The 14,822-nt window shown below is 36.3% G+C and overlaps 1 protein-coding gene across 1 annotated transcript in view; it reads left to right on the plus strand.

Moving 5' to 3' along the window:
• Positions 1 to 2,245: 2,245 nt before the first annotated feature.
• Positions 2,246 to 14,822, plus strand: part of LOC136039843 (sodium-dependent nutrient amino acid transporter 1-like) — an 89,683-nt gene continuing 77,106 nt past the window's right edge. The window contains exon 1 of the mRNA XM_065723768.1: positions 2,246 to 2,356. Coding sequence (XP_065579840.1) covers positions 2,318 to 2,356 — 39 coding nt within the window. The 5' untranslated portion in view covers positions 2,246 to 2,317. The remainder of the gene's footprint in view (positions 2,357 to 14,822) is intronic.

The following is a 14,822-nucleotide window of genomic DNA, read 5'->3' on the forward strand; positions in this document are numbered from 1 at the left end:
CTCATTTTTCCAAAGTCGTCCGTTCAAAATTTAAGATAGCCAGTTTGTTCAGCATAGTTAACAAATCAAATAGCTATGTCTTTGACAATGAATTAATCCCTCATAGTCCCTCGGGGAACAGATGCATGTTATAAACTTTGCGAACATATAGGTATTTGTTGTTGGGAAGCATACAGACGTTATTAGGGGAATCTTCTGGGGGTATGGGGTGGAGGGGGTTACGTGGGAAAATCTTCCCGTGGAGGAATTTTTCATGGCGGAAGGGAGTTTCTTATGAAGGAGGTGCCGTATTTCCCAGCATTATTTAAAAATTGACCGAACATTAAAAAAAATTCAACTGAAAGTAAGGAGCAACATTAAAACTTAAAACGAACAGAAATTATGATTGACTAGGGGATTGGCCCTCTAGTCAATATCTCGCTCTTTACCCTATTTTAGATAGTTTCAAAAGAGCTATTTATTCTAATTAAACGACCTTTTTGATTCAGGTGATTGGAGCAAAATTCGAACTTTAGCTTAAAGACCGAGGTACTGACTAGGTGGCGAACACCCTCATATACGTAATAGTTTCTGTTTGTTTTAAGTTTTAATGTTGCTCCTTACATTCAGTTGAAAAACTTTTTTTTTTATAATTAAGACATAAATAATCTTCAGTTTTCTTTATCATGTCAAGTTTTTAAGCCACAGGAAATCTTTTTTTGTCTCAAAATTTGTAAATAAAGGCGGATGAAGGGAGAAGTTACTAAATTTACTGTTTAAAGAGCATAGTTTTATTCATAACAAAGGTTGATATAGATATTGCAATTAAATTGCTAACACCAAAACTTTAATTTTTTTTTTTATCAAACATACATAGTAACATAAATACATTCACTTATAGCTGTTTCTGGAGTGTTTATCTATGGACACTCTCGATTGACCCTCCAGTAATTATCAGCCATCCTGTGAAAACCCTGTCAACCTTTATACCGTGCCTTTTGGCCTTTCAATTTCAATGCAATCGCCCATCCTGCCCATCAGGGGTGCAATTTTCTATGGGGCAGGGGGAGGAACTTCCCCCAGACCCAATTTTATATCCCCCTCCCCAGCTGATATTTAGCGTACTTCAAAATCTTGTCAAAATGTAAGATAAGCCTACATTACTCAAGCATCCACAAAAACAGAGAGATTAATTTTCTTTAGTATACCTTACCTTTTAGGGTACTATATCTATATATTTCATTTTTAATTTTTGACTGTCATTTTCACTTGACTTGGGAAAATCAGCTCTGACTGATTTTAAATTTTTATTATAACTTGAAATATTCTGTTGTATAGAGAGAAATAACCTAATTTCCAGAGCTTAAATTATGGTTTATTTGCTCTTCATTTTTTGTAATAAAGTGTATTTTTCACAATTTAGAATTGTATATTACTCACTATTGCTTTTGTAGCTGGTGAGACCAAGATGACCGGATAAATCAATCTGTTATTTTTGTATGCTGTTCAGTGACTTTGCATGTATTAAAATATTTATTTTTATGCTTATGCTTAAGTTTTATGATAATTTTAATAGTATACTGTAAGCTACTGATATCACATTAGGGTTCTTAGCCAGTAAATCTATAGGTATTATTAAATTCTCGATGGCAGCTCTGGATGAAATTGCGTTTTATTTCTAACACACTCTCATGAGTTAAAACAAATATTTTTTTTTACTGTTCAAGTTACTACCCACGCTCTGGACGAAATTACGTTGAATGTATGGCCGGCTGTCCAAAATCATTTTTTTTTTGTGTGTATGTGTGTTTTCCACAGTTCAAGTTGAAACCACCATTTAGGGCATATGTATTTTCTTCAAGTATGTACCAGATAACCCGTTTTTCATTTCTTCCTACCCAAATCATAATAAGTATCACCATTTTTTATATATCTTAGTAACCTCTGACAAAGATTGTCAAAAATTGTGTTTCACTTAATGTCTTCTATTTTTTGATGACCTGACTAGCAGTTTGTAATCGACGGCACTTAACAAAGCTATATAAGGAACACAAATTATTGAAACCCAGTCGAAGAGCGACAAAACGCAAGGGTATTACCCTGTAGCAATACTTGCGACAAACAAAGAATTTTTTTTTAGCAAGTTTTCTATTCAAAAAATAGGAAATGTGGTAGACTTTAAATTCAACGAATCGCCTCTTCCGCCAAGAATTGCGTTACAAAGGTTTATAGATTCGACAAAAAATAGATTGAGATCCATTAAAATTTGAAATCAGTCAAGATCAGCAGTCATCATAAGTGCATTCAAATTACTTGAGATTAAGAAAAACAAAAGGGAATGGCCATACGAAATGACTTCGAATTAACCGATAAAAAGGTATTTACTTTTATTGTCAAATGCAAATCGCTTTTTTTTAAAATCATTTTAGATTAAAGATTTTATTCTAGTTCGGTACTGCTGATTTTCTCTTTGGACTACCGGAGTGTCTCGCCAATTGCTCCACCTTAGGTTTTTAGCCACCCTTATACCGTGAGAAAGACTTTTATCTTGGTATTTTCCTTAAACAAAAAAAAAGAAGAAAAAACAGCAACAGAATTGCTATCCTCCTAGATTAAATCCTCCTAGACCTTAATTAACACCAAAAAATTGAAAACATTTTCGCCCATTCCCCTGCAATTTCGTGAAATTAAGTTCATTTAAGTTCTGGTCCATTTAAGTTCTGACTTCTGCAGGGGAGTGATCCGCAAATTTTTTCCATCAGACAGCAAAAGGGGTTATTGGATCTCATTCAAACTTTGTTGGAAGTAATGGTACATGTTTTCCTGTGGCATATTGGGTCTCCTCAGGCAATCCATCTTCTGGAAGGGGGGCTATGAAGTTATTATCAATAAAAAAGTGACGGAAAAGATGTTGAATGTCAAAACATATTCCCGTCTTAAGGAGATCTTTGCAGATTCTGTGGTTGGTTCTCAACAAACTTACCAAAAGTAGGTTTAAGTGCCTTAACTGAATCTTTTGTGTTCCTTGCTCATTCTGAGCTCAATGATGCCATCCTAAAATCCTGCCAACGGGACATCCAACAAAATTGGTCCTGGGATCTCAATTAAAACGTTTGGCGAGTAACAGCTAATATCCCAGTTAAACCTTATGAAAACCAAGATTTGACAATGGAGAGATGCTGATTTCTTACCATCGGGACATTTATCAATGGCTTTGTTTGATCATAATGTTTATGTAACCTGTGAAACATACGATTCTGTCACAAACTTACAACTGAAATGTAAATCGAAAGGACGAGACGTACCAAAAAAGGGCTTAAATCATTGGATTCATTAGTTTCACACCAATCCATTCACCAAGCCAGAATTACGATGTTATTTAGACTTTTTCTTAGAGATTGGTCTGAACTTGCTTAAGAAATCGGAGTATTTTATATTTTTCTATTATTTGAAAGCCTTTTAAACCTATTTTTCAATCTAAATAAATTGCGCAGAAAACTCAAAAATTTGATTCGATAGACAGATAAAGCGGAATATTAGCTCAATGGTAGTAAAATTATTGCCTTGTACTAAAGCCGATGGAGTGCAGGAAAATAATATGCTAGAAATTTAAACAAGCAACAAAAGCTTTAGTGAAACCTGGTGGAAAGTAATTCACAATAGTGTCCTACCCGTGGCTTTTGGAAATCAGTAATTAATCGAAATTCTTTCGGGAAGGGCGAGAATGCTTTTAAATAAATTTTACAATAAATTTCCTGATTATGTCTCTCAACTTAATCACTGTCTAATTATGAAAGATTGGCTTAGAGCCTAGGAAACAGCCCTGACGGGGAGAACACCCAAGTTAATGTTTTCAATTACTTACTAGAGCCTTATTAGCTCCTACAAAAGAAATGGACAATACAAATGTTCCTTATTTTTTCTTTCGAATCAAAAAAAAAACTGAGCATTCTGAAAGTTTTTTCTTATAGGAAACACAAGTTTGGGTTAAGAATACATAATCCCAGTTATGTATAGATGCCTGCTTTTCAATTAGGGTCCCTTTGAAGATAAGTGTACAACGAAAGATTATTTCAAAAAATATATTTATTTTCAGAAAGTGCATACTTTACTCTATTTTTCTTCATAGTTACCAAATTTTTTTAAATACTTATCACATGAAGCAGATTTTAAAATGTGGATTAGAGGTTGGTTTTAAAAGAAAACCTACATGAAGACACAGATATTTGATTCATTTTCTGAGAGTATCGTAAGGCGAAATAATTGTCATAGGATTAAAATGCCAAATGTACATGTTGGCAAATGGCGAAAGCTTTTGCCCCAAGAGGTTTGTTTTATAAATACTTTTAATGTTTGTTTAATTCATGTACTTTTTCTACTTTCACAAAATTGCCCCCCCCCCCCGAAAAAACAACAAAACAATAAAAAAGTTTTGAATAGAAGTGTTCTCAAATACTCAAAGACGTAACAGAATAGTAGACTTAGTCATAGCCACCTAACAAAGAATTACTATTCTGTTGCCACTGAGGTGGCAGCCGGTTTAACTGTAGACGAAACTGGGTTTCGCATATCACACCCAAATTAAGGCAACATGACTTGGAATGGAAACACAAACGCTGCCCTGAAATTTTGAAGGAGGAACATCCTGTCTCCCAGGGCAAAATCATGGCTTCGGTGTTTGGGAATAGGCATGCTGGTTTTTGGTTGACTTAATGCAACGGAGTAACAACTGTCAAAGCAAAAGCATTCTGCTAAACCCTCAGAAAGCTCCACAGAGTGATTAAAAAAAAAAGAAGAAAAAGAAGAAGAAAAAAACTTTGCATGCAGACAAAGGAAATTGTCCTTCTTCATGACAATGTAAGACCTAACACTGCTGGCCAGACCCGTAATTTGTTGGGCAGTTTTGGCTGGGAAGTCTTAGAACACCCACAACAGTCCTGATTTTGCGCTGAGTGATTACCACCCGTTTCACCACCTCAAGCAACACCTCATTGACAAGCGTTACAATGATGATGATGGCGTAAAAATGGAAATTAATTCGCGGTTAGTGGAACAGGCGGCAAGTTTTTATAAAGAGGTTACTTTAAAATTAGTTGAGAGATATGATAAGTGTTACAACAAACTTGGCAAATATGCTGTTATATAGAATAAACCATATACTTTTTAAAAATAAATTTACCTTTTTGAAATAGTCATTCAGTGTCTACTTATGATCAAACAGACCTTATTTAAAAAAACACGTCTCGCATGTGCGAAATTACCCATAAAGTAGTAAATTTGACCTTACACTGTTCGAATAATGAAAAGGCATCTTCAGAAAGAGATACCTTAAAGTATGTTTATTCAGTTCTCTCGCAATCGATGAGCATAGATGCGAAAAGTAACTTGTTTTTGGAGGTTCAAGTTCGTCAAAACAGCAAATAACAAGCAAGTTGTATTTAAACTTTGGGGCATTACTAAACAAATTATAAAAAAAACATTGGGGTTCGAGGTTTGAGTCCCAGGGCTTATTGTGGAACTTGGGAAGTTTTGAACTGTGGAGAAGGCTCATAGGCTCTTTTGTGTCCACTGTAACAATTTCTCCAATATTCAGTCGTCCTAGAAAAATTGACGCAACGGTAAATTAAAGCATAGTAAAAATGAGAAAATAGCTTACAATACAGAATTGATTAGGTAAAAAATTAAGATGCGGGGTCATGTCTTGTTTGAAACAAAGCATCATTAGAGAAAAATTACTGGCTTGAATAGATTATAATGCCAATTTTTTGTCAAATTTTTAAATTAATGCCTTGACACCTTGAAGGTGTCAGAGATTCGTGCTACTTTATTTAGCACTATTTTATTTTGTTTATTTTGCTATTGAGATATGAAGTATACATTTATTAAAAAAGAAAACAAACACTATTCGTCATTCGCCCTCCAAGAAAGGCAATAACCTTGGAAGGGCAAGCGGGATTATCGCTCTCAGCTAATTAAAACCACATTAAATACAATAAACTCAACTGATGAAGGAGGAAAGGGCAAAGAAGAAAGAACAAAAAACAAGAAGAAGATAGAAAAATAGATGAGCAGCAAAGAAAATCGGGGAAATACCTTTAATAAAATGACAGCCTGGAGAGGGCTTCACATCAAATTCACTAACGAGATAAAAGAAACTTCTTTGCCCGTGAATTGAAAGCCGGAAGACGAAGTGCATTTTTCATACGCTCGGGCAATATATTCCGAACACGGGGACCATAATGACGAATCACAAAAGATGCCAGAGTGGTGTTCTTAAACTCACGAGTTAAGTTATCAGCTTTAAGCTATAAGCTATCAGCTCATGAGAATCATGAAATTCTGATAGTATGCAGCTCTATTCTGAAGTTTTTGTACTCTTGAAGCATGTCACAAAACTACTTGCCCATTTAGAGTATCCGTAGCGACTATAGGGAGAACATATAGAAAAATAAATCATTTTTAGAATATTTCTGGGACTGGATTTTTAATTTTTCGCATCACCCTAAGATCTCTGCTTGATTTTTAGCTATCGCATTTGGATGGTCTTTCCAAAACAGGTTTTCGTCAACTTAAAAACCCCAAATACTTCGTTGTTGCTACTTTTTTTTTATCAAATTTCCTCGAACAAAGATTTGATCATTTCCAGTGCTTGACAAACTACTACTACTACTGCTACTACTACTAATAACTCACTGCAGCACCAAGCCGCCTGAGGCCAACACAGCTACGCACGCTCCTCCTCCAGCCTAATCTATTCAAGGCCTTCTTCTTTACAACTTCCCAGGAAGCTCCCATTTCCTTTAAATATAATAAGCTTCACGTGCAGCCCCAGACGGTTGGCCAAAAAGGACAATCTTCGGCAATCTGCCATCCTTCATCCGCAGAACATGGTCTATCCATCTCAACCTTTTTTTCATTATAGCCCTAGAAAGCGGGATTAAACCACATTTTTTCGTACAACATACTGTTTGAAATACGGTCAGTCAGCCGGGTACCCAGATCAATCCGTAAGCAATTTCCCTGGAAAACATCTAGTAAATTTTCATCTGCTTTTCGAAGCGCCCATGCTTCAGAGCCATATTTTACCAATGTCATCACTATAGCTTCCAATATTCTAATCTTGGTTTGCAGACTTATCTTTATACTCTTCCAAACTTTTTTTTAACTCTGAAAAAACACCCAGAGCCTTAGCTATTCTACTTTTAACATCTTCACTGCTCCCACCATCTTTACTAATAATACTACCAAGGTAAGTGAAGCTGCAAACCTGATCAATCTTTTCGTTACCCAAAGTCATCTTTTCATCTTCACTTATTCCTAGCCTTAGTGACTTGGTCTTCTTCGCATTAATTTTCAAGCCTATTCAAGCCTATTTTTCCTACCCTGAACTCGCAAAACCTCTAAAGATTCATTCATTTTGTTCACACTTTCATCTAATATGCTTAAATCATCAGCGTAATCTAAGTCCAGGAGCGCTTTTCCTCTCCATTTTGATTCCGTGGTCTCCAATTGCCTTTCCTGTGCTCCTTAAGACGAAGTCTATCAAAATGATCCATATAAAGGGGGATAGAACACAACCCAGTCCTAATTTTATAATTAAGTCCTAATTTTATACAAAACCAGTTGCTATCCTCATTTCCTACCTTACCCGCAGCAGTATTATTCTCGTAAATAGCAAAAATCACTTTACTGTATTTTTCAGGTATACCATATAAGGATAAGACCTTTGCTAACGCTCTTCTGTCAATAGAATCGAAAGCTTGCTCATAATCGATAAAACTGAGGACCAAAGGTGTTTGACAACGAAGGGACTTCTCAATTATTAATCTAAGAGTGAAAATTTGGTCGACACATCCTCTACTTTTTCTAAAACCGCACTGTTCTTCCCTTAAAACTTTATCTACAGCATCTCTCAGTCTAAAAAGTATCATATTACTCAGTAATCTGCTACCTACAGAGACCAGACTAACGCCTCGATAATTACGACACTCACTCTTGTCACCTTTCTTATACAGTGGTTTAATTAAGGTTTTCCTAAAATCATTATGTACTTCCCCTTTTTCAAAAATCATGTTCATAATCTTCAGTAGCCTATTCCTAACCTCAGAGCCTCCAAATTTAAGATACTCATATATCACACTACCAGCACCTAGAAAATAGAAGAAGCACCTAGAAAATTGTATAGAAGTCATCAAAAAGTTCGTGGTGACGAACTGTAGTAGGGAGCGAGACGGCAAAATAGTAATCTAAACTCTGACAAGAGCTAAGTGCTCATATGGTATGAGCTCTAACAAAATTCTAAGAATCAATAGATTGATTTAAAAGGAAAATCAGAGGCTTAATGCCGGTCGGGATTTAAAATAGGAGCTCTGAGTCACGATGTCTTTCTAAATATTAAGATCCGAATTCATTAATTCATTAAGATCCGATCACCCACTTGTAAGTTATAAATACCTCATTTTTTCTAATTTTTACTCTCCCTTTAGCCCCCTAGATGGTCAAATCTGCGGAAACGACTTTATCAAGTCAATTTGTGCAGCTCCCTGACACGCCTACCAATTTTCATCGTCCTAGCACGTCCAGAAGCACCAAACTCGCCAAAGCACTGAACCCCTCCCCCAACTCCCCCAAAGAGAGCGAATCCAGTACGGTTACGTCAATCACGTATCTACGACATTTGCTTATTCTACCCACCAAGCTTCATCCCGATTCCTCCACTCTAAGCGTTTTCGAAGATTTCAGATTTCCCCCTCCGACTCACCCCAATGTAAACAGATCTGGTCGAGATTTAAAATAAGAGCTCTAAGACATGAATTCCTTCTAAATATCAAGTTTTATTAAGATTCGGTCACCCGTTCTTAAGTCAAAAATAACTCAATTTTTCTAATTTTTCCAAATTAACACTCCCTAGCTCCTCCAAAGAGAAAAAATTCGTTCCAATTATGTCAATCAGCTATCTAGAACTTGCGCTTATTCTTCCCATCAAGTTTCATCCCGATCTCTCCACTCTAAGCGTTTTCCAAGATTTCTATTTCCCTCTTCCAACCCACTGTGTCCCCGTATCAAATTCGAGTCGAAAATGGAGCATCTGAGACATAAGATCTTTCTATATATCAAGTTTAATTAAGATCCGATCACCTATTCGTAAGATAAAAGTACCCCAATTTTCACGTTTTCCAAGAATTCCGGTTTCCCCTCCAACTCCCCCCAACTTCAGAGGATATGGTCGGGATTTAAAATAAGAGCTTTAAAGCACAAGATCCTTCTAAATATCAAATTTCAATTTCAGTAAGATCTGATCACCCGTTCGTAAGTTACAAATCCCTAATTTTTCCGAATTACCCCCCCCCCCCAACTCCACCAAAGAGAACGGATCCGGTCCGGTTATATCAGTCACGTATCTTAGACTTGTTTTTATTCTTCCCATCCAGTTTCATCCTGATTTCTCCACTTTAAGTATTTTCTAAGATTCCCCCCCCCCCCAATGACGCTTGATCCGGTTAACGGAATAATTTATTTTCGTTACAAATTTTAATGTCACTCCTTACTTTCAGTAAAAAAAAACTTGTTTTTTTTTTATATATAATCTTCAAAAAGGTTGACACCAGTCTCTGACACGTAATACTCCACTCGACCAATGAAAATTATGAAAAGGAGGGGCCCCAGGATTGACCCTTGTTGGACTCCCCACTCTATTTTTTTTTTTTGTAGATAAAAATGATCCGTTCTGAGCTATCTGATACCGGTTGTGTAGATACGGTGAAAACCACTACAGAGTTGAACCCTTCACCCCAATCGAGTCAAGAGCTTGAATAAGCTCTGAGTGGTCCACCGTATTGAACGCTTTTTTCATGTCCAAAAACTCAACTGTGGGTATGAGACCAACTTCAAATGCACCACTAATCCAATCAACCAATTTCAGAAATGCCATATCCATAGATAGCCTTTTTATGAACCCAAATTGGTTTTCCATTAGAATTTTTTTTCAATATAATGGCTTAACTGAGCATGTATAACTTTCTCATATAACTTAGAGAAAACCGGGAGAATAGAGATAAGTCTTCGATTCAATGGGTCATCTGTTTTTCCTTATTTATGAAGAGGAACCACTATTGCAATTTTTAGTCCTTGACTATGACTCCAAAATAGAGAGAAACGCTAATGAGGTGCGTCAAGACAAAACAAGGTGCGTATATTCAATGCTGTTACTTGCAGGGAGGGATTTACAAAACATGAGTTTCCGAAACATGCCATTTTGTCAGAAAAGAAGGGAGATATATTTCGGTTTAGGATACCCAGATTTACCCTGTTTAGAATACAAAAAAGATGGTTTAGATTACAAAAGAAAAACAATTCCATCTTTATTTTGTAAGAGATCTTGCAGGCATCTCGTTTTAAATGTTTTTTTTTTTATTCTGATCATGAATAGCAGCACAATCATTGCGTTCGTATTCTACTGAGAGAAGTCATAGTGGTACCTTGAAATAACCAGGTGTCAAATAAGGTCACCACCCAAGGGTGATGTATGGACTTGTCTGCCACAATATTAATAAGGATTTGTGCTCCAGGTACTACGAAGCGGTCGCACTAAAATTGTTGCTAGTCAATACACTCCGAATCGCCTATAAGCAGTACCTTAGATTTTGTATATTTCCCCGTTCCGGTAAAATACTTTATATCTTTGAATCACATCTTTCTATGCATTTCATTACCTGTGATCCTGGATTGTCTTGAAACAAATATCAGTGTCATTTGATGTCATTTGAATGACAAATTTGATGTCATTGAATGATGTCATTTGAATGACAAATGACAAATTTGATTGTCATTTGATGCTCGTCTGTTTAATGTTGCTTAGAATTTATTGTCACTTTTTTACTTCCCCCTTTGTATTGTCAAGACCGTTGAGGCATGCTTGGTTATCAGTTAAAATACATTTATCCTTACCTATACTTTCTATTTGCATAAATATCTCAGCTGTATGTTCTATTTCAAGCATTTCAAGCCAGAAGAGCATAACAAATTCCCTTGGGTGATAACGTAGCATGTTTTAAATCAAGGGCATTCTAGTTTATTTCTATTCCCACTCCAGATTCTCCGTGAATTGGTGAAACCTCCATTAACTGGCTGTCATATTATTTTGAAAAGTAGTACTACATTTTTCTCCGCTTCATTCCTGTTATTTATAGGAATTTGAAACGGCCTTTCAGGTTTTACCGATGGGGACACTTGCAGCTTCCCGAACGTAATCAGTAATGGCATACTGTTTCCAAATGGCTTGCAGTTTTCCTATTTCACATCTTCTGTTTGTAAGTCCGATGATCAGCAATTGTTAGCCTTATAGCACTTTTAATTCCTTCCACCCCCAAAAATTTTCAAAGTTTTCCCATGATAGGCTCTCCAGCACCCACAGGCCATCCAGATTTACGCCAGTTTCGTTACTTTCAATGGTGTTATTCTTTCATCATGAGGCATACATACCAAGCTAAACAATAAACGCTCAAAACCACTTTTTTATTAATAATAATCACTATAGCATTCTTAGAACAGTAATTGGAAAATGTCCAAGTGCATAAGCTTTTAGAGTGATATGCACACGCTCCTAGAGTGGTGCAAACTTCCTAATGGGTTTGGACTTCGGCTCCTTTGATCTTCTCCATGACGTGTTTTGCAACAGTTCAAGCCTCCTGCACCATCACTATAAATGTCTGGGTTTTTGCTAATAGCGCCTTAAAGTTATATGAGGCTGCCTCGAAATGAGACAAATTGACCCGTCAGAGCTATAGTCTTCGTGACTCATAATCTGGCTCTAGAAATACTTAGGCTTGTGAAAAAGATACGAATTCACTTTCCGCAAAAGAAAAGGAGACCGAAATGGTACTTTCATTTGCTTAAGGTAGCTCCGTTAATTTCTTGTAAAAGGGTATAGCTCTATTCATCCTAATTGGGAGTTAAGATTTACACTTCGAAGTTACCAGGTTCATACTAATGAAAATTATGAGTATAAGTAACATCTCTCTTGACATGAGACCTGTTTTACAGTGCAAGAATCCCACTACAACCTACCTCTAGGCCTACTAAGCTTTACAACGGCCCATGTAAGAGGCCCTACGAAGTTTTCTTTGTGGGTGAATCTCCTGGTACAAGAGCCCAGAATCCCAACCTGTAACCATTTGTTACTTCCTTTACTCAAGTGCATTAAGCCTTGATTGATTCCCTATCTAGTCTTGCGGAGAAAATACCTGGACAGAAGTTAGTTCCACTGACGAAACCACTCGTCATCCTAACTTGAATGTGTTTGGAAGCCTATGCGAATGTATTTTTTGATCAGTTAGCATTTTTCTGTTTTTGCCTCGGTTATCTTTTTAGGGACATTAACCATTTCCTCACCAAGCCTAGTTTACTGGATTAACGATCGGGCGTGGTATTCTGAGAGATGGTTTGCCTATCGCTTTTTTAATCCTTTACGGACAGTCATATTTAAGCAGTCTCAAGGTGGCCACCTTTTATTTTCTCTCTTCTTCTGGAGCATTACACCAACCATGTTCAGATCAGTTTGGTTCACCCTCCAAAAGAAAAAGGTATAAATCTCCTACCATTCTTCAGCCATAAGCAACAAGTGGTACTCAATCCTCAGAGCTGGTACCAGCATGAGAAGTTATGTCTCCTACATTGGATTGCTCTTCAATGATCTTTTATTCCACAATGACCAACAACGCCTTATTTGTGCTGGGGATTGCCTTTCCATGGGCATGATCTGGAAGCAATTACTGGCCTTTGTCGGGTCGCATCGGCTCTACCCCAAAGTGCTGAAACTTTGGTACTGTATGTCCCATAAATGATGATACAGATATATCACTGTTGAGCACTACATCAAAGTTCACCATTAGGGCTTTCAAAAATAGAAGATCTAGGATTTACAATAATATTTTTTTCAGACATCTGGTCTATAACACCTAATCCATAGCTAGTCAACACAGTATTTTTCAGGTGCCAATTTCAGGCCTAGCCTTGGCAAAAACTCCCACGCGCTTCCTAAGCCTTTGTAGTAGACCCCTATTTTTAATAAGTTTTATTAAGGCCTACAACTGTCAGAGTCATCACGAGAAGATTGTTGCTACAACCCCTTCCCTCGATTACATAAGTGTAGTTATTCTTAAATATGCTAGGAATACGTAAAAAAAAGTAATCAAATTGTCTTAACTTCTAATATTTCTATTGTTTTAATTCTAATTTGGTGCTAATAGTTTTAAACTTGAACTATCTGAATATGAAATTTTAATTTCTATACTGCTTATCTTGGTGTTATTTTTAATCTCCTTTTTTTTATATCAGAATACCTCAGTGATGAAAAAATATCTTATTTATGAATCTGGTTTATTCTAGTTTTTTATTTCTATGAAAAGATTTTCAAGATTTCTGGGCTAATATCCGACAAATGCATTCTTTGTTATCTATATGTCAAATAAAGCTTGTCTAACAGTAGCATTAATTTACAAAAAGTTTGGAATAGGGGGGGGGCAAATTTATTTTTCATTTCTTTCATCGTCATTCCTTTCAACAAACATACCAAAAAAGGCATTTTTCAATGAAAGTACCCCCAAAAGCACTGTTTTTTAATTTTGATGCAGAGGGGGGGGTCCAAATCTAGAGTAAATAGGCCTCTTATTTCCAGATTGGCACTGCTGAGCTCTTCTCCGAACCTGTCCTATCGTTCAATCACTTCTAGGCAAATACACTAACCGTCTTGTTCCAAAGCTCTCAATGTGGAACAAAGTTCTGAATGTGTAGTAAAATAATCTTGACTATAAAAATCTATAAAATTAATATGACTATGCCAAAGATAGCTGATCTACAACGACTAGAGAACACATGGATAATGACACGATTACTCTAAATCATAGGCAGCGCAGCAGCGCTGCTTAAGTAAAGAACGAAATGGTTTCCCTGTATTTTTTCCCTATGCCCCACTTTATATGGAAGAGTTGTCGTTGGATCCAAAATTTAGTACCTTTTAACTAATCTGAGCATTTTATTTAACCTTCCGTGAAGTTGCAACACATTTTTGCTCTCGTAATTTTCGTTAAGCATCAAACGAATATGGAATACAAAATTGAGCCCTTTTACACTAATTTTAGATGATACCTAAAATTAGTTTGATCAATTGTGAAACATGTTATTTAGTTTAAATGAAGGTTGAATTTTTATTGCGTCCAGAAGAACCAATTTGTATGTATAAACATGATTTAGTTTTTTTCTCTGCGTAAAAATTTTCTGGTTTTTCAACGTCTGAATTTTTCCAAACCAACCACTTAGTTCTGTATTTAACAGAAATTAAAATTAAATTTAAAACTAACTTCTGTTTTGACTTCCAAAAACAACAGTAGGCTAAGCCTGTAAGGCACATACACAGCCAATATTCTTTGATATATTCTTGGATTCTTGATATATATATATATAGTACCGGTAGCCGGCAGCTTCATTGTCAGTTTCCGACACGGCTACGCGGCGTGCTTTTATATATATTCATTCTCTTTTCGCTTGTCTTCTAACCGAGGTTGTTGTCCCAGTGAAGCAGCACGTTGATTAAATCGTCCATAACTTCTCACATTTTCATATAAGCTTTGAACGAGTTGTTTGTGTCTCGTCATATTTTTTCCAAGAGATGGATTAGGTTACGAAAGATCCCATAACTTAAAGGATGTACAAGGCGTTCTTAAACAACTTCATCGGGGTTAAAAAGTACTTTTGGTCATATGAAAGTGGTACAAGATCACCTTCAGGGGTTTCTTATGCATGTGCCGTTCAATTGATTTTGATATAAACTTGTCTATCTGCTTTGA

This window comes from Artemia franciscana, chromosome 20 (assembly GCF_032884065.1).
Source record: "Artemia franciscana chromosome 20, ASM3288406v1, whole genome shotgun sequence".
Lineage (NCBI taxonomy): Eukaryota > Metazoa > Arthropoda > Branchiopoda > Anostraca > Artemiidae > Artemia > Artemia franciscana.